Source organism: Daucus carota, chromosome 8 (genome assembly GCF_001625215.2).
Source record: "Daucus carota subsp. sativus chromosome 8, DH1 v3.0, whole genome shotgun sequence".
Classification (NCBI taxonomy): Eukaryota; Viridiplantae; Streptophyta; class Magnoliopsida; order Apiales; family Apiaceae; genus Daucus; species Daucus carota.
The window spans coordinates 29837424-29865013 of NC_030388.2; the positions used below are offsets into that span (position 1 = coordinate 29837424).

The 27590-nt window shown below is 33.3% G+C and overlaps 5 protein-coding genes across 5 annotated transcripts; 2 read left to right on the forward strand and 3 right to left on the reverse strand.

The window, feature by feature from the left end:
- Positions 1-89: 89 nt before the first annotated feature.
- LOC108199426 (purple acid phosphatase 8) lies at positions 90-5462 on the forward strand. The gene is made up of 7 exons (XM_017367233.2): positions 90-489; positions 3298-3454; positions 3731-3838; positions 3937-4064; positions 4487-4615; positions 4725-4792; positions 4973-5462. Exons 1-7 carry the CDS (start codon positions 136-138, stop codon positions 5184-5186), a joined length of 1158 nt encoding a protein of 385 aa, XP_017222722.2. The 5' UTR covers positions 90-135; the 3' UTR covers positions 5187-5462.
- A 143-nt stretch (positions 5463-5605) lies between these two features.
- LOC108199425 (uncharacterized) lies at positions 5606-9570 on the reverse strand. Its single transcript, XM_017367231.2, has 8 exons — positions 9406-9570; positions 9201-9327; positions 8875-8950; positions 8551-8623; positions 8162-8257; positions 7843-7893; positions 6526-6912; positions 5606-6079 (listed from the first exon to the last, which is right to left on the reverse strand). Exons 1-8 carry the CDS (start codon positions 9466-9468, stop codon positions 5744-5746), a joined length of 1209 nt encoding a protein of 402 aa, XP_017222720.1. The 5' UTR covers positions 9469-9570; the 3' UTR covers positions 5606-5743.
- A 1476-nt stretch (positions 9571-11046) lies between these two features.
- On the forward strand, positions 11047-14421 carry LOC108199427 (anthranilate synthase beta subunit 2, chloroplastic-like). Its single transcript, XM_017367234.2, has 7 exons — positions 11047-11434; positions 12123-12193; positions 12406-12443; positions 12521-12631; positions 13117-13216; positions 13423-13558; positions 14070-14421. Exons 1-7 carry the CDS (start codon positions 11150-11152, stop codon positions 14172-14174), a joined length of 846 nt encoding a protein of 281 aa, XP_017222723.1. The 5' UTR covers positions 11047-11149; the 3' UTR covers positions 14175-14421.
- Positions 14422-15513: 1092 nt separating this feature from the next.
- Positions 15514-18238, reverse strand: LOC108197403 (probable xyloglucan endotransglucosylase/hydrolase protein 28). Its single transcript, XM_017365009.2, has 4 exons — positions 17835-18238; positions 17629-17729; positions 17040-17248; positions 15514-16147 (listed from the first exon to the last, which is right to left on the reverse strand). Exons 1-4 carry the CDS (start codon positions 18025-18027, stop codon positions 15646-15648), a joined length of 1005 nt encoding a protein of 334 aa, XP_017220498.1. The 5' UTR covers positions 18028-18238; the 3' UTR covers positions 15514-15645.
- A 6289-nt stretch (positions 18239-24527) lies between these two features.
- LOC135148534 (uncharacterized) lies at positions 24528-25835 on the reverse strand. The gene has a single exon (XM_064083829.1). The coding sequence runs from the start codon at positions 25833-25835 to the stop codon at positions 24528-24530; it is 1308 nt and encodes a 435-aa protein (XP_063939899.1).
- Positions 25836-27590: the final 1755 nt, after the last annotated feature.

The following is a 27590-nucleotide window of genomic DNA, read 5'->3' on the forward strand; positions in this document are numbered from 1 at the left end:
CCACCGAATATCCATCCCATCTAAAAATTCATATTCATAAACTTTTAATGCCTACAACATTTCACTTCAATTTTATCCCATCAAAAAACTAATCACCATCAGTTGCATGATCCTAATAACCACTACTTGCATTGCATGACCTCTTTGTCTATATATACACCAAACACTTGTGCCTTCTCACATATAAAGACACTGTGGGAGCATCACACGAAGCTTCCCATATCAATTCTATCTGTCCTCTCTCCCTTTGTCCTCAGTCCATCAGAAACTATCACCATGGCTCTCAATCACCATCTTCAACATGCTCTTAAGATGGTGATCTCCATTTCAGTGATGTGTTTGGTGCTCAACAATGACATGAATCTTGCTAGAGCTGAGCTTGAAACACTAGTCCATCACCCTGATTCATCAGCTTTGCTTCTCAGCTTTCTGGTGGTTGGAGACTGGGGGAGAAAAGGAACTCATAATCAGTCTCAAGTTGCTTTTCAGGTATATTAACACACTGATCATCCTCTACTCATCATCTCATCTATATACACAACTACACAGTGACGGAATCAGAATTACGAGACTAATCTGTTCAGGCTAATTAAAAGTGTACAGTAGATTAGTGGATTCGAAAGTCATGAACCAACCACTATGATGAGCAACCTAATCCACTATTAATGCTATATTTTACTACCTCCGTCCCATTTTATATGAATGGGTTTGACTTTCACGGAGATTAAGAAAAAAGTAGTAAATGTAGTTGAAAAGTGGGTAAAGTGGTGGGACCTGTCAATATTTAATAATAGATTTGGGATAGTGGAGAAAAGTAGTGGGTGTAATAGTGTTTATTTAATAATAAGAGAGTATAAAATATAGAGTTAGTGGGTGTAATAGTAAAAAGTAGTGTTCAAAAATAGTAAGTATTCTAGGTTCATTCTTTTTGGGACGTCCCAAAAAGGAAATGAGGTCACATAAAATGGGACGGAGGGAGTATTTAATTAACCACGCAACTACGCAAGACACGTACTATTATTTACTTGATGGCTCCATCCCAAATTAGATCAGCTCGTTGACTTCGGACACACACTCTAAAGTCCATTGACGGCATAATTATATTATTTATTTTTAAAATTTTATTTTTGCAAATAAAAATTTAAACATAAAATTTTCACTTATAAAAGAAAATTTCAAAAAATGAATTTCGAAACTAAACGATTAATGCACCCATTACGTATTCAAAGTCAACTAACTCATCTAAATTTGGGACGGACAGAGTAAACAGCCAAACAGGAGAGTAGTTATATAAATTGAAGTACACGTAAGTACGTAACACGTTAATATTACTTACAAATGGGACATGAAAAACGTTGCAGACATATCCAATCAAACAAACAGTAAATAGTCCCACTCATTAATTTTTGTACGTAGTTTGGTTTGGTATGCACGTTTACTATTCTTAATTCGGTTTTTCTATGATGTACCCAGTACATGCTAAGCGTGGAAAATTTTGTGCTTGGATCATTTTGATTGGCTCCTATCTCATGATAATGGTGGACCCCCTGCAAATACACCAACCACACCAATCAAAATTTTCCAAATACAAAAATCTCTCAAATACAAAAATTTCCGCACTTAGCATGTGCCCATGGGCACACACTAGCCAAACGGTTCTTAATTTAGTTTTAGGTTTACCTGGGGAAGGTGTTGGTCGTCTTGTCTTGCCGTCTAAACAATAAATTTTTTACACCATTTTAATAGCTTTTTAAGCTAATGTAATAATATATTAATTTTTTTTTTTATTCGAAAGCTACCGCAAAGTTGAACATTTTCTTTATTATAAATGCATTGCGTATACATTTTTTTATACTATATCTACTTTTCCAGTAACGAGTCTACATCTTTACGAAGAAATATCAGAGATTTATTGGAGTTTTTTCGAAAAATAATTTTTTAAACTAAATCGAAGCGTATTCAATACTGCAGTAAATCATGTTATGAAGATTAATGGGAGAAATTTGTAAATTAGTGAGTGGATTTTTCTTCTATTGGAGACATGGTAATATTTTAGTAATTTTTGTGATGATTGATAAATTGAGTATATTAAAAAGATAAAAATTAAAAAAAAACTTAATCTATAATATATATTTCACTTTTTCCCTTTCGTACTGTCGGGATAATCCAGTATGGACCAGACTTGTACTTAACATTTAATTATTAAGATCAATTCTAAAACCTTGGTCTTAAAATTTTGAAAATTGATTTTAACTAAATTCTTCTAAGCTTGAGGACTCGGAGATGGAAATTTTGCACAGATTTATACACAATTGTCACGTACGAATTTTAGTTTTAATCATCGGACCACAGTGGCCAATTATGACTAGACATATTAGTTGAACTACACTATTTATAGAACGTGTCATGCGTGGTTGTTCATATACCTTTAAGAAAAATTAAGGGATAATGCCTTCGGGATTCCAAGATTCTAAAGTTATGAGCTACGACATGAAAGCATAATCTTTTCATACACAATTCCATCCATTAGATGGCCCCATGGGGCCTCCAAGACTGAACTAGAGCACCTAAACAATTGCTGCATTCAGATGAGTTTCTTCTCAACTTCGAGTATCTCCTTTACTTATAATGAGTTTATGTAAATAAAAATAAGAGTTTGATTAGAGAAAAAAATCCACTCTAATCACTTTTTTACCTAAATTTTTGAGATGAGAGAAAATGAACATATCTCCCTCTCTTATAATGAACATAAACTCATTATAAGTAATGAACATATCTCCTTTACTTATAATGAGTTTATGTAAATAAAAATAAGAGTTTGATTAGAGAAAAAAAATCCACTCTAATCACTTTTTTACCTAAATTTTTGAGATGAGAGAAAATGAACATATCTCCTTTACTTATAATGAGTTTATGTAAATAAAAATAAGAGTTTGATTAGGTAAAAAAAGTCCATTCTAATCACTTTTTTACCTAAATTTTTGAGGTGAGAGAGAATGAACATTTCCCCCTCTTACTTTGCTGCATTTTTTATATTTCCTTTCTTTTTCATCTCCCTCACCCTCACCCCAGGAAAGTGTTATTAAAATATTTTTTTTAGATTATTATAGAAATTATCATTGTAATAAAATAACTTTTTGATTACTTATATTTTAAACAACAATTATTTTATTATATTTTTAAAAAAATCAAATAAGAAGATATGATTGTGTCGCCTTTGTACTGTTGTGAACTAAATTAGTCGCAAATGGGTCGTTTCCTATTATTTTCTGATCATCACATATTGACATGTTGAAGATGGGAAGAATCGGAGAAACACTGGACCTAGATTTTATCATCTCAACTGGTGACAACTTTTATGACAAGGGATTGACCAGTGAATATGATCCTGCTTTTGAAGACTCTTTTACCAATATCTACACTGCTTCCAGCTTACAAAAGCCCTGGTACACTGGTAAGCCAATCACACAACACTGCACTTCGGTTTATCAATAATGGTCCACAACAATCGATTATAAGCAGCTATATTCAGCGGAAAAAAATCGCTATATAATGAAAATTCCTAGAATGAGTAATCATCCCACTGAAAAATACATCAATCCTTGTATTTTCATAAATAATCTAGAGTTAATGATAATATGTTGCATCATACGTATGTCAGGGAGCCGGACCTTGGTTCAGATGATAAATTGTAATGAAACTTATGATCATAGTTTTCTGTGTACTGCAGTTTTGGGAAATCATGACTACAGAGGCGATGCCCTGGCACAGTCCAGTTCTTTTCTTAAACAAAAGGATAGTCGCTGGGTTTGCTTGAAATCTTTTATACTGAATACTGGTAACCTAATCTACGTGCATCTGACCCTCCTCGTAATGTAAAATACTTGACATATCCGATTTGATTTCTAATGATCAATGTTCTATTTTATGTGAAAGATGTTGCGGAAATATTCTTCATAGATACGACGCCTTTTCAAGATAAATATTTTACGGATCCTGAGGATCAAGTGTATGACTGGAGAGGCGTTATGCCCAGAAAGAAATATTTGGCCAATCTGTTAAAGGTACATGCTCATCAAAGCACCTGTACATATCATAGTGCCAAAAGCTTTGCATTGCATATATGTGATGCTGGCTTATATATTAAAGTTAGGTTACTTGGGCTCGGTTAGAAGTGTCCGACACGAACACGTGTCAATGTGTCGGACTCGGTAAAATTCTGAAAAATGCACATGTTTTTTTTTACCTAAAATAAGTGTCCGAGTCCGCTCCAAGTGTTCATGACCAAGTGTCGAGTATCCGACACGGGTACTCCGAGACAAAATGAAGAATATGAGTAACATAATATAAAACTATATTTAAGTGGGAATGGCATTGTACTCCACTTATTTGGGAAGTTTAAAGTAATGGAAAGTGGTTGTTAAAGGAAAGAAGCCCTTTTAGAGATGAGAGACAACAATTGATAACTAAATTTGGATCTTAACAGGATCTGGATATGGCACTAAAAGAATCAACAGCAAAATGGAAGATAGTGGTGGGTCATCATCCTATTAAAAGTGATGGGCATCATGGTAATACTCAAGAGCTTGTTGTACAGCTTCTCCCAATCCTTCAGGTACAATATTATCTGTTTTTGATTAGCTAACATCAACAAAAATGTGAAGACAACATGCTTTTCAGAACTAAACTGCTCTATCTTCTGCAAATTATCACAAATATTTCAGGCAAATAACGTCGATTTCTACATAAACGGACATGACCATTGCTTGGAACACATCAGTAGCCGAGACAGGTATATTACATGACAAGGGCTAGTAAATTTATGCATGCTTTTTGCCGAGTAAACACAATCTTGTCATACTCAAATAATTCAAATAACAATATAAGAGGTTCATCTAAGAGCAAATTATCAGTACCAGTAAAGTGAGTGCTAAGATACTGATATTAGTCACGTACCTCTCTACTTGTGCAGTCCATTGCAGTTCTTCACAAGCGGGGGTGGATCAAAGGCGTGGAGGGGTGACATGAGTTGGATGAATCTAGACGAAACAAAGTTTTACTATGACGGGCAAGGTTTCATGTCTATGCAAATTACTGAAAATGAAGTTCAAGTCATCTTCTATGATGTTTCTGGCAGTGCTCTGCACAAATGGAGTACATCGAAGTGGTTGTATTCTACAATATAGAACTGATTTCAGGTGGACTAATTCTCATATGGGGAAAACGAAGATGGTGGCTTGACGACTACTTGCTTCTTAGCAGCTGCCTTGAGTTATGCACAATATGAGTAGTCCACCAAAGTTTGTTATTAACATGTTCAAGCAAAAGATGAGATTTGGACCCGGGCTTTTACATCTATGTATCCTACAAAGCTCTTAGCTCTTAATGTCTAATATATGAAGATTAGCCCTTAATGTCAAATATATGAAGATAATTTAATAAATTACCTCAATATTAAAGCACATTAATGTAATTAATTATTTTAATAAAAGTGGTGCTGGTCAGTCCCACGAGGCAAGGCAAACCATGTGTGTGTCCGGGAAGGCAGAGAGTAATATTAAAATGGACACTCTTATATCTGTTCCTTGATTGACAGGCATAAATCTATCTATGGGTTGTATTGCATATTATGTAATCGGTGGTGTTCCTGAAAAATGTATAGAATGTGAATGTAAAAGAACATAATAAGGGAATCAAACTTTTAACAGCTCAATAAAGCTAACAATCGCTAATACAGCAGTAGTCATGACTCTGTTGATGGATTTGAAAACATAGAGTTATGCATTTTCCATTCTGGAAAGCTATTAAGGATTTCTTGGTGTAACTTACTAGTATATGCCTCCCAGGCAACATTTGCAGCAGAAAAACTCGCCCAGTCAATAGATTGTTCTAATAAGCTTCTCCCACCAGTCCTGTCTGGGAAAATGGCTTCTACACTCCGATAATTCCTAACAAACTGAAGTTTTAAATTTTGAATCCTCTCCAGTAGTGATTCTGACATTTGAACAACATCATCATTATTTGCTTTATAGTCGGATGGCTGCCACTCGGTGTGCTTCCAATAGTAAAACTGCAGGACCTGTTTTACACGTGTTGCAGAAAATTTTCAGTTTCAAGTATTTAGTAACCAGAACATTATGTGTATTACATGCATGACACCCCCCGTAGTGCAACGCATTCCATTCTCAAGGTAAGGAATTAAAATTGAATGTAATTGAGTATGTGACATAGTAATTACTTGTTGGAGCCGTGTCAAGACAACAAATATTATGGCAGGATTTTATATAATTGACACTCTTACTAAGTTGTCTAGCAATTTCTTCTTCGTCTTCTCCCATATGAGAACATCTTATAATGAACTCGGTACAGAACAGACTTGTAAATTTACAAGTAAAAGGTGCAAGTGACCTAAAGGTGATCTTATCCGGTGGTTGTTAAGGTCAGCCTTGAGATTATATTAGGTTTGTTTCTGATTTCTGAACAACACTACAAATTTAAACAAACAATATTTCACAAACAATATACCTGTAGGGCATGCAATATGTTGACAAATTCCTTTTTGAGCAATTGGTTTCTCCAAGCTAATTGTAATGGCTCATTTAGTAGTTCAACAAAACTGTCAGACAAATCATCTGCCAAGGAATAGCCCTTGTCCCGAGAACAATATATATCATATCCAGCAATATATATTCTTGCACAACGCAAGTCAAATCCTGACTGGTAATTTGAAGCTTGGTCTGGGGGAAACCAGTACATATTGTTGGATGCTGGGGAAGGTAATAAATGATTAATATTGGTGTCCGAGCTATCTAATAGTGTACTGGACAGAAATGAGATTAGTTTAGCATCTTCATCATGAGATGCATCACGAGTGAACCACAACGTAAGCGTTAGTCTCTCTCCATCAATGATCTGTAGAATACATATCAAGTGAAGATCAAGCTTTTGGGCAAAAAAGAGTAAAACTAAATTGAATGTATATGCTGGACATAAGCTAAATATGAATTTTCTAAACATGGACACGGTCTCTTTTCTAGGATTACACAAGCATAACTAACACAGTCTCTTTTCTAGGATTACACAAGCACAACTAATTAAAACCTTTGGCATAATCCCTAGCATTTCTTGAAATATATAAGATATAGCCATTATTTTTTTAAAAGACATAGAGAACAACAATTCTCCCATCATTAATAAGCAAGTATATTCATATGTCAATAAGATTCAGTCCGTCTAAACAACAAATTTGGCTCTAATCTCTTCACTGGACCAATGTCGATGTGTAAGTATAGGAATTAAGTCTGTTTCTTATCAACTAGCACAAATGGGAAACAAAGACATCCCGAATAGAAAACCGCTGACTGTACATCAATTAGGAACCACAATTGCACAAAAAATTAAGAACCGAAGTAGCTAGTTTATCAGTTCAGGTGGTATTAAAATATAGCCAATATATACCATATAGGCATATACTTATAAAAGTACAATTTCAGGAAGCCATCAACTAAGTTCATAAAAAGCTGTAAGTCTACAAACTGGTTTTGTCGAAACATCTTGCTAATTCAGTAACTTGCAAGAAATCATAGCTGGAACTGGTGAACATGATTACAATTAAAATTTAAATTGTTTCTCACTTTTTTTTTTACATTTTGGGTAGGGGTTTGAAATACCAACACATGTCATTCTGCAGTTTAATAAAAGGCAAAGATAGAGAATATTGAAGAAGTAAAATGCATGAAGGGCAAGAAAACCTACTGACCAACATGCATTTATGGATAATAATAGCGATTAGAAGCCAGTTAGAATACATGGGATGTGAAAGGCAGAATATGTAAGGTCTACCTCATCTACAGAATGAATGTTCCGACTGTCAGCAGTATATATCAGAACGTCCTACACAAAAAAGCAATGCTAATTAGTGTCAACTACAATCTGGAAATGCGCATCTAAGATAAACTGGCTCATATTTCAAGTAGCCCAGACAAAGTAATAGCAATCAGCAACACCAAACTATCTATCCATTTAGTATCAGGGAGAGGTGGATTTATTTTATTATCTTGAATAGCATATATGATATATATAGATACACACACACAAACCTAAGACTTGTTCTACTCATTCTACTACTTCCATTCCGATGCAAGAAAAAAATGCAACTTACACCTGTCATGGGCGCAACACTGGCAGGTTTCCCATGCTGAAAGTGGAAAACTCCTCCTTCAAAATCAATCCCATAACTATTCAAGTAGCACACTGCCTTCACTAACAAAGAAGAAAGTCAGGAGTACTTTACATATACTCAATGTAAGAAAAACAATTTAGGCTACACTGCCTAAATCATATCGACCGGATTTCAGTTTTCAAAGAAGATGTAGATTCTGAATTATAACAGAAAATAATGGCAAATCATGCCTACATTTATATACATTACAATAACCAATAGTCAAGATGGTACAAAGCATAGTGTAAAAAATATCAGTACATGATTACGATAAAGAAACAAGAAATGAGGATTTATACACGACTGGAGTGAATTAGGTTTTTACGCACCGCAAAGTGTCTTTGTTTGAGATAAGGTCTGTTATCATCGCTATGCCATCCAATACTTGCTCCTCTAGTCCAGCTAAATTGTCAAAAGACCACAGAAATATCACTAGTATAATCAGCTGATCAAAAAACAAACATGGACTCTGCTTTCTGCTTACCAAACTAAATAGTGGAAACTGGAAAGGCATAACTTTTAGCTCACTTCTAGAATTTCACTGTCTAATTAGTAAAGTACGCCGCACTTACACAACAAACGAATCAAATTCTTCACGACTTCAAATCAAAACAAGCAAAACAAAAAATTCAAATCACAAAGAAGTAGCCAACCTGATTAAACCAGTGAATTCAATAAAAAGCTCAAACTCGCACCCGAAAAATTCCTCAACTTTCTCCTTCAACCTCTCTACCATTCACAAATAAACAATCAAGAACACAACTTTCACACAAAAGACACAACTTTTATTAATTTTAAGCAAAACAAACATTCAAGAACATAACTTTCACATTAAAGATTCAATTTTTATTCATTTAAGCAAAACAAACATTCAAAAGCATAACTTTGTCTTTCACATGAAGATTCAATTTTTATCAATTCTTTAAGCAAACTAACTCAAAAAACATCACCATTGGAACAAAATTAAAGAAGGGTTCACCTCTAATGGAGACAAAAGGGATGATCAATTGAGAAGAATTTGTAGCAATGAGATGAGAGAGAGTAGTGGAGAACACATTTGACCTGTACCCAGTTGTGCTACAACTCTTGTGAATGAACTCTAGTTCCTGCAGAACATTAACATTAATTAAACACAATCATATGTATGTACAGATGTGAGCATATGTGATATATAATTATACAACCTTACAAAGATCTGGGGATATGAATTGGTGGAGTAGAAGACGTGGGTGTTCTGTTTCTACCATGTTTCCACTTTCTTTTAAGCTTCTTTGAGTTCTTCCCCTCGTGTCTGCAAATAAGGTTATGTAGGCCTGTAGCTCCTTAGCTCTGACCTTTTTTACAAATACCGGCGGACGGCGATAAATTAATCGTTCAATTTTGTACTCATATTTTAGTTAATTATAATATATCTTAGTTATAATAAATTATGTTATTAAAATATATTATAAAATAGAAATCTCTATAAATCGGTTAATTTTATAATATTTTAGCTTAAATTGTAATATTGTATAATGTTTTAGTCAAAATTAAAATATTCCTATTAAAATAAATTTTGACCAAAAACTTAGGATTTTGCTTTTAACAATCGGCTATCCGTGCGATTCACGTATCTTCTATGATAAATTTAATAAAAATTAAATTATAAATCGAAACTTCATCTGATGTGGGATTTTGAAACTCTATCTGTTTATATGAACTCGATATCACATGAAGACCGGACCTTAGCTCAGATTAACTCGTCAAACATGATTTTGAAGTTCTATCTGTTACATGAAGTCGATATCACTTGAAGACGGGTTTTGTGAGTACATATCAAATGTATTATATAGCATCACATCACATGATTTCTCCATTAGATGCAGATGGTCTCGGATATTGAAAACTTTATCTTGTTTCGGATACGAAAATGTTACGATTCCTAATTTAAACCTCTTGATGTGTGATTTCTCAAGAACTGATTAAGTTGCGTTCTCTTCTCCATTCGAGTTTCTAACCCTATTTCATGTAACTCTTCTCTGATTTTTAAGAGTTCGTAGAAGCGTTCTCTTAAAACTCAGTTTCAGTTTCATTCTCTTCAATCTAGATCTTCTCTCCACTTTTATAATATGACACATTTTTTATTTTTATTTTTGAACTGGGCATTGCTGATTTCTTGTTTTCTTCTCCGAAATCAAGTTATTTGAGAGTGATGAAATATACTGATAGGTATGTCAAACTTATGAGTTTTAGTGCTTGACATGTGCTCATGGTCACACACTAGAGAAACCGATATATAAATTATGTTATTCATTTGTTTTCTTGAGTATATTTAAATAATAAATTGAACTGAGTCTCATTTTTAGATACTTGATAACAAGTTTGATTTTTGCACCGATATAAAATTAATAAATTAAAAAGAAATTCCAAACAAACCGTTACAAGAGAAACGGAAAAAGAAACTTAAAAAAAACTGTTTCACAAACACAAACCGTTAAAAAGATTACAAAAAATCTGTTTTATCCCGTTTCATACACAAATCCGTAGAAATTTTTTAAAAAATCCATTTTATAATACTATTTTACACATAAATATAAAAATATTCCATGATCATAGACTTACTCATTGTACCCCTACATCAATGATACCATAAAAATGAATAACAAAAAGAACCAATGAATCCAATTAGAATAACTGATACTCAAAATTTTTTCAAAAAATCTCAATTTTATCACAAATACTAAAAAAAATGGATGTTTCAAAAAAAAAAGAGGAAGAAAATACGTTAAAGAATCTTAATATACCAAATAATTAGGTGGGCCTAATGACCAACAGAAAACCCCCAACCAATTGTTTGACCCATCAAAATTCAAAACCCCCATGAGATCCATATAAATATGATGCAACTTCGCGACCAAATTCTAAGCACCACCTCAACTATTCAAAACTATGTCGAGTCTCAACAGCGTGTTCTCTTCAACTCTTCTGACGCATCCTGTACTGGCGTTACAGCCCCCGAAATGTGCTACAAACAGTCTCGTCAATTTCCCTTTGAATAGCCACAAGCCCATTTTAGCATCTTCTTTTTATGCGCCGGCGGGTGGGTTTCGGACAGCCCAGGCTTTGTCTGCGAAAACATCGGAGGCGGTGAATGCTGTGTCGGGAGAGAAAAAGAAGACAGACCCAATTGTTGTTATTGATAATTATGACAGCTTCACTTACAATCTTTGTCAGGTCTATTGTTCTTACCTTTGATTATGTTTTGTTTTGTGCTCATATGGGTATTTGATGATTGTGTGTGTGTTTGTGTTTGTGTGATTGTTTAGCTTAATTGAGTGATTTCGAATGATTTATGATGAATTTGTAGATTTTGTTAGAATACTTGTATTGTCACATTTCTGTCTTGGATGTTTAAGGCTTCATTTTTCGGGGTCTTGTTAGTTCTTGGTATAGAACTCTTGAATTCTGATGAAATTGTATCGAATAATGCTGGTGAAACTACTGTTGTATTTTTGTATTTGTTAATTTTACCGTGATTGGGTTGCCGGAGTGAGAACAAGTGTTGTGCTGGTAAAATGCAAGAATGACGGAAGGTCGAGTTTTATTTCCTGGGCTTAAGTATTATGGTGGGAAAATGATGACAAGATGTTTGGCTCTAGTGGTAAAGTTTGTATTTTTTGGTAATCTTGTTTTATAAGGAAAAAGAGAAGATAAATCAGAGCAATTTTCGTTCCTTATTGTGTGTCGTTCATTCAGGACTCTAAGGGCTTTCTCCTTCATATGCCTCTTGGTAGTTGGTGCATAGTTTTGAGCATCATTTGTTGTCAAATGTACAACTTTGAATTTCTGTTTTGTGAAATATTCTTTTGATTTGTGTTGCCGGTAAAACGTTATACTGATTATTCCTTGTGTGATTGCGTAGTATATTGGAGAACTGGGATTTGACTTCGAGGTGTATCGTAACGATGAGCTTACACTGGATGAGCTGAAGAGGTAAAATTATTGCAAGACATTGATACCATGTTTTGTGATCTCGGTATAAAATGATTATAGGGTTCCTATTTAGGCATGCATATCATCTGTTTTTTTTGGGCAAGGACGCAATGCGCGATTCAGTAATTGTATATAAATGCAATTCATATTTCAAATATTATATAATAAATAAACACCTTATCTGAAATTTACTGCTTGTTGTCGTTTCTTAGGAAAAATCCACGAGGAATCCTTATATCTCCCGGGCCAGGTACGGTTTTGTCAGTTGGGCTGCTTGTTTAGTTTTCTGTTGTTATAGCAACATATTATCATATATTTTGTCATCAGGTGCTCCTCAAGATTCAGGAATATCATTGCAAACTGTGTTAGAACTTGGACCCACTGTCCCCCTCTTTGGTGTGTGCATGGGCTTGCAGTGCATTGGTGAGGCTTTTGGAGGTGAGCCAAAAATATATGTTCATCTATGCTTCGTTACTAATCTGACATGACATAAAATATTCCGTCCATAACATGAATATTCTTTTGGGTTGTAAATACCAAATCTTGAACTGCTAGTAGATAGGTCTTATGGCCTATGTGCTGGATTACCAAATTACACACTGGGAGTAGGCCTTTGTTGTGTTATGGCTTGCGTAATAAGGAGAAGTAGATGGAAGCTGTCGCATCCGGATTCACTTAAGGCAGCATAAATCAGGAGACCAGACATCAAAGTTATCTAACATGAGTAGATCATATTTCATGTTTCAGACTTATGCTATCACACTTATAGGGAAAATGACGACTAGCTACCTTTTCTTAGATAATAGTGTTTTAATCTGTGAAAATCAAGTAGTAGACAATTTTTCTTTTTAATAGATTGCAACAGTTTTTATTTATTGAGGTATTCTGTGAGGTTTTTTTTACCTCTGCACCATCTTTGGCAGGGAAAATTGTGCGCTCTCCTTATGGGGTTATGCATGGAAAGAGTTCTCTTGTGTACTACAACGAGGGGGATCAAGAGGGTTTATTTTCAGGTTTATCAAAGTAAGTTCCTGTCCCGACAACATCTAGTAACCTACCAAGTCCATAAGTAGACTGTCATTGGAGGCCTGTGTAGGTAGTTATTGTATTTTGGTAATTGACGTTTTGCTAGTGCACGCTGCCATCAGCTTAATGTTGCAGTGCAGAGAAGTATCCTCTAATATTCTTCTATTTCAAATTTTAATAATTTGTTTCCTATTGCTTCCCAGCCCCTTCACTGCTGGCAGATATCACAGCCTCGTGATTGAAAAGGAGAGTTTTCCTGCTGACGTTCTTGAGATGACCGCATGGACCGAAGATGGATTGATTATGGCTGCTCGTCACAAAAAGTACAAGTATCTGCAGGTAAGATTTTTATATTCCAGTTATGTTACCTTAATATAATGATACGAGATTGAACTGTCTGCTCATGATGATTTTCTATATTTGGTGATTGCAATGCATTGTCGTAAGAAGTGATTGCTACCTAACCCCAATGATTTTTACTGTCAAGATATTACTCCTATTATTGGTTATGTACTTCAAAATTACATCTAGCACGCCAGCAGGTTTGGTCTGGACTTAGATCATAGGAAGCAGATTTTCTCGAGGTTTGTGAGGGCGTGCACACCGCCACACAACCAATCCCTTTCTTACTTATAGCCTGTTGCTCTGTTCAGTTGCATATTTCATTTGCACTGTAATAATAAAGATTGTAGTTTCGTTGTTATTGATTTTCATGCTATCTGCCTATCTGGTTACTAGCCTTCAAGTTTCCTATAATCGTTTTTCCCCTGTTTGAATTTTTACTTTTTTCTTCCATTTACTAATCACCAAAGAATTGATTTATATAGTAACTATCTGCATGTAAACTCAGGGTGTCCAATTCCATCCAGAAAGCATTATAACTACTGAAGGAAAGACGATTGTGCACAATTTTATCAAAATGATAGAGAGGAAGGAAGCTGAATGCTCGGATTAGAGCTTCAACCAACAAGAGCCTACAATCACAGAGGCGACAACTTAAAGATGTCAACAAGTATACCTTCTGTTGAGAAATTTAGCTATGTATCTCTTGTTATCTTAGTCTCATAAGAAAACCGAGTAACTATGCTCGTAGATGCTAGCAACTATAGATTTTTGCTTTGCAACACCTCCTGCCAAATTATGCATGAGGGTGATTATGACAGTTTTATCAGATTTAATTGCCTTTTATCGTCTCTTTCTAATTTGTGTGTGCGCTTTTACAAGATTTGATATACCTGTCTGTGTAAGATTACTTGGAAGTCATTTTAAACTTCAAGTGATAGGTAAGCTACCATTTACGATGTTATGGCCATAAACAGGTGGCACCGTGACCTGGTGATTCCCTTTCCTCAGTTTTACTTGCTTGGGTCACATGGTGATCTCTTCTTGTGTTGTAAAGACGTCAGAATGTTTGAAGACAAATTTCCTACATGGGGTTGGATAATCAAAGCTTTGCATTTTACCTTGTGAAAGAAAAATGGTTCAAGTTTCATTATCAGAGGTCGCTGCGACGGTATCTTTAGTACTGACATCTTTCTTCTACTTTTATTATATTACTGTCAAGGACTCGAGGTCATAAAAATCGAAAATCAGTTATATTCAAGTTGTACACGCACTAGCGTCTTTCCTTCTAATCGAAAATGGGTTGTATCTACTTGCATCATTATATTTTGTCAAGGTTATAAAAATCGAAAATGGATTGTATCCGTGGAGCATTTAAAATTTTGTTAGTAATCATTTTTAGTCATCACATCTAAGTAGTACTCAACTAATAACCGAGTACTTGGTTAAATATGACTTTTTTCACTTCGATCATATCTAAGTACTAGTAGTACTCAACTAATAACGTACTTGGTTAAATATGACTTTTTTCACCTCGATCTCTAAGTACTCGGCTGAGTTAACTGATTATTTCCGACCTCTAATTTCAAATCTATTTAATGTGCAGGTAGGTGCAGCCTCCAGAGCTACAACCATCCAAGATACAACTACTTGATAATTCTAACTTCCCCATGTTCCTACATAATATGACAAATCTGATCCCTCCGTAGATATAACCTCTTTCTTGACAAGTCCCAGTCTTGCATATATCAACTCGACAAGTCTCAGATTTCGACGAAAATCGAATTGACAGGTCTCAATCTTGACAAAAACTGAGAGTTCAGCTTTCATACAAAGACATGGGTGTATAAAATAAACGAATCCTGTTATTTAGCAGACTCGAAAACATGGCCTAAATGCGAAAATACTACTACTAATTAGCATATGGCAATATGTTTATTGGAAACCATGAGGGTCTGACAAGTGACAACCTTTATAAAGCATCAATGGAGATTAACATATGCATAACAACCTTGCTTCTCTTTGTACTCTATACATCGAAAGTAGATAAATTGATAAGGGTGGATACCTTAATTGGTCATTTTTCAGATAGCGGTGAACCTATTTAGAGTTAATTTGTTATGGTGATGTCGTTTACTATGGTGGCGTCGAGTTCCACCAAATGTGACCGGATCAAATCCTTGGAGTCTTTTCGCTTCATTGAGATCAATTGTGCACTCAGAAGGAGGAGCCCTGTACCTGGTTCTATCATAGCAGTAGGAGTACTGCATGTGCTTCTTTCGGAACTGCTGCATTTTAGCCCTCTGTTCTTGTGTGATGCCAGTAGGAATGGACCTAGACTTTGGTGCATTGTCACATTTGGAGAATTGCTCAACAGGATCGACGGAACAGCCATGGAGCACAAAGTCTGAGAATCGTGCCACGTAAGGGGCATACTTGTAACTAACCCTGTATCGACCACCATTAGTGGCCCAATCGGACCCGTCCCATATTGTTGCATACAAAGTCATTGGTTTCGAAGGGAAGGCCCTACCCATTGCTTCGGTTTTCTTGATCTCTCTAATAGGAACATTGTCCACATAAAAGCTGCATCAAAATTTTAAAAAAGCAGCAAAACAAACAGAAGTGGATCAATGCATTTTCGAAAAACAGACACAAACAGAACACACAATGAGTCAGTTTTGCATATTTAATCTTTGAAAGAGAGGTAAAACAAGGAACAAGTGGGAAGGGGGTGACAAATCATTATAAATGCAGAGGAATCTCTTTTTCCTTGTTAGTTGAGCTTACAGATAAAAACAAAAATTCAAAACCAACATGCACTACTATATCCAACACAGTCAGGGAATCCAACTATAACTATATGGGTCCGGGTCCTGACCTACGACATACGTATGTTAGTAGAAGAATATGTTCAGTGGAAAAAAAACGCTGGACATGTTACCCCTTTTGATGTATACACGGGGGTGCTACAGTATCATTCAGCGGAAAATTGTCTCATACTGTTTTTTTTCCAGTTGTATGCTATTATCATTCGTATGTTCTAGACCAGCTGCCAACTATACATTTGTGTATGTTTGAGACTGTGTGATAGACAGACAGACACTTACTATTATGTATTCATATCCAAAATCAGCTAAAATCAGATTATTATATAAAGCATTGATATTGATCAAGAGTATCACACTTAAATGTTAAAAACAGTAAAGTTGACAAGGTTCCGTGTTGGATGTTACAGCTTAAAATTAATCTAAGGTGAGTGGCTGGATCAGGGAATCCGCGGAATTCACAAAACTATAAAAATTACAAGCGTCTTATAGTCTTAATATATGAGTTCATACATAATACATAATAATTATTACTTAATACTTATTAGATATGTTTCAAGTGATGAAGTAGCTTAATTAAAAAATATGATTTGTATGGGAATATGGAAAAAGTAAAGCGCTGCATCTCGGAAAGGTTTATAATTTCTTACATGATCTGATTCTCAGTCCACAGTATACTGTAATGGTGGTAATCTTCGGAAGGATCAAACCACAGATCATATCTTTCTTCTCTCCCAAAGTTGGTGCTGCCATTTCCGTAAACGTTGGTCTGGACCCTCCAATTCTTGCCTCTGATATTCCCCAGAAACTCAAAATCAATTTCATCATGAGTCTTCTCATAAATGTCTCCGTTCGACATCTATAATCAACAAAAAAATTCCAGCAGTTACTTCTAAGAAATGAAGGAATTTAAGAATTATGTAACATGTGAGTTTAGAAGACTCTGCAATAAGTGAAAAGATCTATACATGCCAAAAGTTAACTTAACCATTTGAGATAATCTTTCGATAATTGTTCATATTCGATTCAATTAAGCAGGCTTATTAAGTTACCTAAGGATCAAGCCTCAAACCAACATAAATTAGCACAAAAATGAAAGTTTTATCAAGCCATCATGGATTCAATTAATCTCAAAAGAGCATGACGGGATAGCCTAGTGATAAAGTCTTATTCTCCGTCATCCCATGTCCTGGGTCCAGAAACACAGCTATTATAATTAGTGGTAAATAAAGTACTTACATAAAATGCAACAACAACTCCAGCAGTGTAATCTGCAGGTAGCTTAATTGAAGCACTAAAGAACCCATGAAGATAAAGATCTTGTGACACAAATCCAGAGCCTGTGCATGTTACCCAAAACATATTTAAATGCAAAATCTTTTACAAGAATTAAATGAATCATAACAAAAAAGAAGCTAAATAACACTACAAAGATAATAAAAGACCTGTTCTTTGATCTAGGGAAATGTGCACTGATTTCCCATCTTCAAGAAGCATAAGATTATCATCTCCAAAGAGCTGTGAGTAGCCTTCATCAAAGGATATGACTGGGAGGTTTCTTGATGAATGCCCAGAGGCTAAAACAAGAAGAGAGCACAGGAGAAACAACTTTAGATGAAGATTCACCATTTTTATCATGTGGTGCTAGTGCTAGATAGTGATCAGTGTTGTAACTGAGTTTCTACTTGTTCTACTTGCAGAAGGCAACTAAAAAAGACAGTAGATAGTGGGAGAAAATCAAGTCCCCCTCTCTGACCAGAGGAGGATGAAACACACATATATATTGTCATGTGAAAGTACAGACTACAGAGTGGTGCATTTTATTATGAAAAAGAAAAACACATGTATACATCTTTCATTTGGATAAATCAGATATAATATTACGAATAAGCTCAAAATCTTGTTCTATCCTGCGACAACAGTGACCATTCTCTCAAAATCTCGAGCTCACTCGAGACTGGATTATAAGAATATCGGGGATAATAAAAAATTGAATTCAAGTTTTCTGCAAGTCTAAATTTTGATATCATATTAAGTGATCAATTCTTGTAAAACTTCGAGATATTCGGAATAGGAATTATCAAGATCATATCATATTTTAACATGAAAAATGAAATAATTGATCTATCTAAAATTTTAAGAATATCATAGACGTATTCTGAGATTATTAGGCTAATGTTATTTAATCTTTTTCTAAATTATATCATCAAAACAGATAATTTTGTCGATAGCAAGAACTTGAAAATTATAAAAATTCGATATCTCAAAAATTATTCAGAATTTACAAGCGGTGCACTAACAAAGTGTTTAAGGTACAAGTTTGAGTCCCTAGATCACGTAGAATGTGAAAGAAAGCATTTCCATAACACAATGACCTTCAACTGCGGGAGAGTGGGTTACTTTACCTTTACTAAAGGGTTGGTTAAAGGCTAATTTATGTTTATTTAAGCTCCAAATGTATGACTCTAGATTTCTTCAAATTGTGTAAAGTACCAAAACTTTACATCAGATGCAAAGCTTTTCCTTATTTTAAGAAGCTGTTGTATATTGAACCTGGTCACGGATGACTGAAAAAATACCACTCCTAGCAAAGTTTTCATAATTTAAGGTGAAAGAAAATGATTTCTAAGAATTCTAAACTATGATATATAATTGGATCTATACTGAATTTCAAAATTTAAATAGATATATGCATACGAATTTATGCTCATCCGAATCAAACTCAACCATCGACAAATCTACTTTTCACCTGATTGTTTTCGATAATTACTACTCCTTCCGTCCAATTTTAGTTGTCACATTTGGTTTTGTGCCGGTCAAATTGATCAAAGTTTGACTGAAATTTATTAATATTTTATCAATTGAAAAAATAGAAAAAATATGTCACCGGAAATAACTTTTAATCTATTTTAAGATGTAATTTTCAGTTTTTTAAAATAATAAAAGAGTGACTTATGATCTTTGATCAAAAGTTAGTAAATTTGACCAACAAAAATAGATATGTGACAAATAAAATAGGACCGAGGAGTATTTGGCCACCTTTGTTGGTTAAAAATCTTTACAACCCTAGAGAAACAGAAAGTTGGTCACGGCTTAATTTATGAAAAGCTTTACACCTAATTTCATGGCCATCAACATGTTCGTCTCTTGTACACATTCCCCCGAATGCTGCATAATTTCTCTCGATCACATCTATTTATATACATGAGTTAAGTTCAACGGAGACCACATTTTTTTCGGAGACTTGGAGACCACATATGTTCTGCAAGTAAAATATTTCATAAAAATATTGCAAAACGTATAGTTTTGTAATTCATGTTCTACGAAATCATTATTTCATTTAAAATCTTGAATATCATATAAGTTTTACATGTGGAACATTACAAAATGTTTTGTTCTATGAAATATATTCAGTTTGCAGAACATTTGTTAAACTTGCAGAACATATATTATCTACTTATTAAACATAGATGATATTCAACAATTTTAATGAATACATGATATTCGTAGAACATATTTTACAAAATAATTTATTTTATAGTGTTTTGATTGCAAAACATGCGTGGTCTCCGATGAAATAGCGGTCTCCATAGAACTTTCCTCTTATATACATATATCAACATTGCTTTTTTATTTAATTAAATTAAATTAAAAAGTGTATCATATTTAGAGACCATCCTCTCCTCGTCTAAAAAATAAAAGACTATATATAATTTAGACCGACTTTTTTTCTGTAAGGAAGTTAAACCGACTTTATATAAGTTAAACAGCTTAACTGCAAATATTCAAAAATAATAAGAAACCGGACATTTTTTCTCAAAATAAATCCATTATGCTTAGATATGTACATATGAGATCTTTTTAAATATTTCTGATATTCATAATTTTGTTAGAGAATGAATTTTGAGTATTTATATTATATATGATTTTTTTCAATAAAATATATTGAAAACAAGATAGTTCAAATAACTAACGTCTTCTCTTTTCAAAAAAGAAGAAAGAATTTAACTAGGTCTTCTTTTGTGGAGAGATTTATTTTTGTTCGAAGATTTAACAGTAACTATTTCATGTTTCTTTTTAAAATTTAATTAATTCCTCTGAATCAGATTTAACTCACTATAAATTGTTTAGTGTGTGTCCATACTAAGGGGGAATTGAATTTTTGCATTTAGATCATTTTGATTGGTGTGGTTGATGTATTTGAGGGAAGTTCACTGTTAGGAGTCAATCAAAATAATAAAAATACAAAAATTTCCGCCTTTAGCATTACATAGAAAAATGGATAAACTTTAACTTTAGTTTTTTCACTTTGAAAAAAAATATACAGACTTCTCAAGTGGCATGAACGGTCCGGCTCGCAACGTGACCCTACTATGAAAGAGGAGAGATTAGTGATGATTGTACCAAACAGAACATAGAGATATATAAATAAAATGATGGCCGGTGTTAAAATTTAAGTTTATACGGCGCCTTTCGGTGCATATTCTTTTTTATTTAAATTTTGTTGTCTTCGGTATCTGAAACCAGACAAGGATCACCGGCTCTGATTATTTCAATCAGGCAATTGTCTCCACTTATCAGAAATGCATATTTTTTTACATAGTATGTTATATATTTGTAAGCAACATTTCAGGAAAGTCCTTGTTATATAAAATATTAATATTCTGTCATATATCATTAATATTATTATAAATTCTATTATAAAATACATCTAAAACATGATTGTAATATAAATGATTTAACACTTCAAATTTGAACATAAAAATTGATTTTCGAAATTGGTTGCATAACAACATAATTCAATAATTATGATTCCGTTGTATAATAATACTGGTATATCGTATAATTTTTAAAGATTTTTGAAATATAAAAACTTATAATTTTATTTTCGATTTATCACTAAAATTTGTAGTTAGATTTTATAAAAGATAAAAAAAAAATATGTATATATGTATTATACTTAGCGTATTACCTAATTGGATATGATAAGAATGATACCCTGCATCTGTGTGGTACTTTATAATAAAAAGATTATTTGACTAGACTGTGTTCCCTACTGGATACGGTGGGGATGTCTGTCTTTTACGATCATCCATAAGTCGATATTATCTGGTCTGATACCAAATTTCTTTTGACGAAAGAAACACAAGTAGTTTTAGTTGTTACAATGCTATGTGATAAGATAGACAAAATTCAGTGTACTGTATTATGATTTTAATAACATTATTAAAAAATGTAGAATAATGTGCATTTGTGCTAGAAATCATGTACAATAAATTTAATTGCAGTAGTATATGGAGTGTATTTACATCAAAAGTGTGACAGATTTGAGTCTGTAAATATGATATGAATTTAATATTAACTATTATTTCATTTGACATATTTAATCCAAAATTCTAATATTTAATTGGTCTATCCAATCAAAATAATCGAAATAATTCTGTTTAGTTAATCGAAACGAATATACTCAGTTTAGTTAATTGAACTGAATAAATTCGACTTAAATTCTAACCGAATAAAACATCTATCTAATTCTTTATAATTTAATGAATTAGGTCGAAAATACTCACATATATCAAGTTATTTCGTTTTCATTTTGCTAAAACTAGTGTGCGTAGGCAGCAAATAAGAAAAGAATAATGTACTGTATCACTGTATGATATTTATTTCGGCCATGTCAACTTAAAGTGACCTTGAAGCGTTGATTACTTCGCGTGACAAAGTGAAAATTTTAATTAAAGTTCTCCCACAAGCCCAGAAAAGAAAAACCTACATCTGATGAGTGGCTCGATTAAAATATTAAATTCCATCTTATAATATCAAACAAATAATTACCTGTAATCAGTGCATGACTTTAAATATTATCTGAAGCCCACACCGCAATCCTTCTCAAATCTCAATACATGATTCTTATGATTATACAGCTCGTGTCGAAACTGACATAGTGCAGCTGTGAGCGTATTTGACCGGGTTTTTATGTTCGAGATTGAAGTGTTTTTCGATTGGAACTGAAAAAATATTTATTTTTATAATTAGTCGGAAATTGGTTTAAAATTAGAAATAATTGACTTTAACCCTGTAATTGGTAAGATATATTTTTTTAATGAGCTTATTTCATTTTTATATTTTTTTATTATAAATCAATTTCAACTTTTATATAAATAAATCATCAAATATTATTATTTTAATAATCCATAGAATATAAAATTATTCAAACATGCTGAGTCACACCAAGTCCAATATAAAACATACTCCCTCCATCCCAGTCATCTGTATACAAATGGCTGGGACACGGAGACCAAGAAATGGTGTAAGAAATGAGTAAAGTTAGATGAAAAGTAGGTATAGTGGTGGGACCCGTTTATATTTAATACTCCCTCCATTCCAAAATAATAGTCGCTTTGACTTTGTACACGTATTTTGAGGTGCAAAAAAAACATACTTCTACATGTTATTTTTGAAATTTTCTTTTTCTGAATAAAAATAGAGATGTTAAACTTTTATTCAAAAAAAGAAAATTTCAAAAATAATGTGTAGAAATATGTTTTTTTTACACCTCAAAATACGTGCACAAAGTCAAAGCGACTATTATTTTGGAATAGAGGGAGTAATAGATTTGAGATAGTGGAAGGAAGTAGTGGGTGTAATAGTGTTTATATTATTATAAAATGGAGATAGTGGAGAAAAGTAATTGGTGTAATGATATTTTATATTATAAAAGTTTACTACTTTTGGAATGTATATGATGGGAAGTCCCAAAAAGAAAACTGTATACAATTCATTGGGACGGAGGGAGTAACTCATAACTTTAAAGTTTAAACTCACCGAACAATCATATACCTTGCTTAAACTTAAACCTTGATTATTAAAACACATAATACCAGTGTATTCATTATATCTATATGATAGATATACCATTAATCATGTACATGTAATTATACATCTTCGCACGAGCACCTACCATTCAACATAAAGCACTAATTTGTCCAGGCTAATCAAGCTCCAAGCTGTTATCACGATCAACCACAATCATTATCCGGTAAATACATAATTACACTATTCTAGTGATTTAGTTGAGTGTGGTACAAAAGTAAGAAAACACAAGATATTGGAAAAAGAAACCTATGACATTACATGAAGTGAAGTAACACAAGCTTAGTACATCGCACTTGTCACATACCCGAAAGCCAAATAACAAACAATTCTAGTTATGGCCGAAACGTTTCTGTTACAATGTCAATGCTTTCATGTTTCAATGCATGATACTGCATAGCTTTGCCTTAAACCCGAAGATCTCCCAGTGCATGTAAAAAGAAGTTGAACAAGCTTTCCTCAGTGAAAACTGAGAAATAGCCATGCATGTGTGTAAATTGACGTATGATCGATTTCTTCAACATATAAAGCACGGTGCATATGTTCGGTGACCTACATTCATTCAATATTCTAAAATACTCGATTAATTTTAAGAATTTTATTGATTTACTGATACATTCCGACTTGACTAAAAATCTCCGTTAATCCAAAGAATTTCAAACAAATTCTATGTAAATCTTGAATCAATAAATTAATTGATTAATTTTGAATTCTGATTTCTACCACGATACATTGGTTACATATGCACAAGTAACGTACCAGAATAAACTAGAATAAATGTTTGAGGGTACTAGATATATTTTATTTGGTGCTGGCTGTGGAGAGTCCATTCCCAAACTAATCTAGTTTGGAGTTGGTTTTCCCAAACTAACCTACTTTGTTCAATCATTCCCAGACTAACCTACTTTACTGTTCAAACTCAGTTTTTGTATTTTCTTTTCATTTTTTAAATTTTTATTTAATTTACTAGAATTCTTTCATTTATAATAATAAATTATAAATATATAAATATATCACAAATTTCATAATTTTCAAATACAAAACATATATTAAACAATACAAATAATATAAAATAATACTACAACTAAAATTAAAAGACTTCATAATTAATAAAAGACAATTACACATGCATTTATGCGTTACTAATGCTTATTTTGAGGACATCGTGAGCTACGTCTTGTATGGCCTTCTTGTCCACATCTCCCACAGCTTATAGCTTTTCTTGAATTGTCCATCTCTGTCCGAATACGCTGACTTTGACCTCTCTATCCTCGTTTATTTTTCTTCTTCTTCAAATTCTCATCTGGAAAGAGCGTGCCATATCTTTCCCAATTATTTGCCAGTGGAAATGTCCAATAAGCTTGATTAGCGAGTGGAAAAAATTCATATTTCCACATCTCATATAATGTTGTCAAACTATGAGATGGTTCAATATATTGTTTCCAATCAAGACTGCACATCAAACAACCCGCAACTATGTGCGAACATGGGGAATGATATCGACTCCATTTTCCACAAGAGCAAAAGCCTTTACCAAGGTCAATTGTATGCTTGTTGCCACCTTTCCAATACCCCTTCTGAGTCTTGTAACGAGCAGTAGTCACTTCGAAAATTCCTCTTTGTTCATTATACGGGATGATTTTGTGTGCTGATGCCTTCTTTTCAATATTTTCGAATAGCTCTCTTGATTTCTGGCAATAAATATGACCATTTTGGAGATCATTTAAGGTCTGTGTACGTCTTTCTGCAACAAGTTTTACGGAGCGATAATATAAATACTCCACCATTGATGTGACCGGCAGAAAACGAGCAGATCTTATACATCCGTTGAAACTTTCGATCATATTTGTCGTTGCTTGCCCATAACGATGTCCTCCATCAAAAGACATTGTCCACATCTCAAGCGGGATATTACGAAGCCATTTTTCTGCATCAGGATTGAGCTCTTTAATTTGCTTCATTGCTGCATCGAACTTTCTCACTTGAGATGTATTTCCAGCTAGCCAACATAACATCTTCAAATGTGTTCCAGGATATGCTGAACTGAAATTACTACGAATGTGTAGAAGACAAAAACGGTGTATACCCATGTCACCGGTGAAACCATTTTGATCTTTTTTCATTGCTTCAATAATTCCAGCGTGACGATCTGAAATTATACATACTCCTCTCCTATCCTGGCATATATATCTTCGGAGTAAACGTAAGAACCATGACCAATTGATTGTTGTTTCTTCATCAACAAGGCCATAAGCAAGTGGATATTGATGGTTATTTGAATCGAACCCCATTGCGATCAACAATTTTCCATTGCGATCATTGTTGGTGACATCTTCAGTTGCAAACCATGGCGCACTAGGAGTATGTTCCTCCGTATAATTTGCCTCATTATTTTGACCATCAGCACCTGCATCGCTTGATGAATCTGAATCATTCGCATCGTCACTACCGTCTAATTCTTCACTATCCAAGTCCTCACTATCCACTTCCTGATATGAGTTAAAATTGTCAGTTTCGCTTAGATTATAGACTGCAGTTGATCTTCTTACTCCCTCGTTGATAATTTCTTCCATTTGAATTTCCTGGGAGTGATAAAAATTTGTGTTATTTTGGCTAGTACCAACATTTGTATCTTGAGCCTGAAAAGGATTATAATTATCATAATAATTATTATTTTGACTCATGAAATGATCTCCATAGTGATCTCCAAAATCTGGATAATTGTTTGAATTTGAATTTTCCATCTGAAATGAAAATATACAAATGACAAAATTTAGTATAATGTGTACAAGCTTATAATAAGAATACCTAGAATTGAGAGAAATTTAAATAAAAGTACCTTTGTTTGTTATGTTGTGTTTCAATGCAGGAGTCTAAGTGCATGTATATATAGCCATTTCAAGTGGTATAATAATGTTAGAGGTGTTGAATTATTATTTTTAAAAACAGTTGAAGTGACTATACACTGAAAAGTTTGAATAGCATGCAGCTGAAAAAGTAAAATTATTTTGAAAATCTTACTGTTTGACTAGACTAGACTGCTCTGTTTTAAATTTTGAATAGCAGCTAGAAAAAGCTTACATTGAGGTGACAATTCGTTTCCACAGATACATTATTTTCTTACAAGCAGACAACTTTACAGTAGATTTGACAATTCATAAAAAAATTACAAAATAAATAATTTTAAAAATATAAATTTCATTTATTTATATAAGTCAATAATTAATTACAAATTTTAATATAAATATACTTAACTTAATATTTATTTATTAATCAATAATAATTATCTACGTAAAATATAAATTTTAATATAATAATAATATAAATTATGAATTTTATATAACCCGTTTGGTATTACTATATATATATAATATAAAAGGATTTTTATAAATGAAATAAAATCTGAAAAATGAAAAGACTGAGTTTGAATAGTAAAGTAGGTTAGTTTGGGAAGAATCGAACAAAGTAGGTTAGATTGGGAAAACCAACTCCAAACTAGGTTAGTTTGGGAATGGACTCGGCTGTGGAAGCGGTACAACAGGAGGTGGTTGAATACTTGAATATGTATATCCACGGCCGTCACCAGAGTTAGATAGAGACTGTTACAATAGTTTGGCAAGTGTTCGCCACTAGCAATGTCATGACTTACGACTTACGAGTCTTGCTCAGTTCTTTGAACTGGTTCACAAATTACAGTTGTCTAACGGATGAATGGATGAAAATCCCAGGCGATGACTTAGAGCATCTCCGATGTGAGGTGCCAACGAAAATTGCTAAACATGCTTATTCATCAAAAATATCAATATTTTATTTTCTCTTTCTTTTAAGTTACTTTTGGCACCCCTCTTATCAATAGTCACTCCAATGGTTGGCAACTAAAGTTGTCAAAAATACTATAATTTTGTTTATCTAAAATTAGATAGGATATTATAGGCTTTTATGACAATAAATGAATTTGTCCCATTTTGGGTTGAAAACACTTATTAGTACATTTGTGTAAAAAGTCAAAAAGAAGATGAGAATGCTAACTTTTCATTTTTTTACTTTAAGTGAAAAGCACTTATTTTAAATTCACCCAAACGGTCCCTTAATATTATTATTCTCACATCTTTTTACCGAAAGTTAAAGATTTATAGATTCTGTTGAGTGGATTTCAACACAAATCACTGTTTATGGAAATTTGTCTTCAAATAAATAATCAAAATAATTTTATTAACTTGTTCTTTTGGTGAGATTTCAAAAAATAAATTTGTGTGAATTTGATTATAGTCTAAAACCGACAATATCATACTAATGTAGAATAATAAATGTTGAGGGATCAACCATTG

Coding starts and splice junctions, on each gene's coding strand:
- LOC108199425 (XM_017367231.2), bottom strand. CDS start 9,468: ATGGTAGAAACAGAACACCCACGTCTTCTACTCCACCAATTCATATCC. Junction 9,328..9,405: donor TATCCCCAGATCTTTGTAAG/GTTGTATAATTA, acceptor AATGTTCTGCAG/GAACTAGAGTTCATTCACAA. Junction 6,913..7,842: donor ACATTCATTCTGTAGATGAG/GTAGACCTTACA, acceptor TGTATTCTACAG/ATCATTGATGGAGAGAGACT.
- LOC108199426 (XM_017367233.2), top strand. CDS start 136: ATGACCTCTTTGTCTATATATACACCAAACACTTGTGCCTTCTCACAT. Junction 3,455..3,730: donor ACAAAAGCCCTGGTACACTG/GTAAGCCAATCA, acceptor TGTGTACTGCAG/TTTTGGGAAATCATGACTAC. Junction 4,793..4,972: donor CACATCAGTAGCCGAGACAG/GTATATTACATG, acceptor CTACTTGTGCAG/TCCATTGCAGTTCTTCACAA.
- LOC108199427 (XM_017367234.2), top strand. CDS start 11,150: ATGTCGAGTCTCAACAGCGTGTTCTCTTCAACTCTTCTGACGCATCCT. Junction 11,435..12,122: donor TCACTTACAATCTTTGTCAG/GTCTATTGTTCT, acceptor GTGATTGCGTAG/TATATTGGAGAACTGGGATT. Junction 12,194..12,405: donor ACACTGGATGAGCTGAAGAG/GTAAAATTATTG, acceptor GTCGTTTCTTAG/GAAAAATCCACGAGGAATCC.
- LOC108197403 (XM_017365009.2), bottom strand. CDS start 18,027: ATGATAAAAATGGTGAATCTTCATCTAAAGTTGTTTCTCCTGTGCTCT. Junction 17,730..17,834: donor TTCCCTAGATCAAAGAACAG/GTCTTTTATTAT, acceptor TAACATGCACAG/GCTCTGGATTTGTGTCACAA. Junction 16,148..17,039: donor TGGACTGAGAATCAGATCAT/GTAAGAAATTAT, acceptor ATTTTGATGCAG/CTTTTATGTGGACAATGTTC.
- LOC135148534 (XM_064083829.1), bottom strand. CDS start 25,835: ATGGAAGAAATTATCAACGAGGGAGTAAGAAGATCAACTGCAGTCTAT.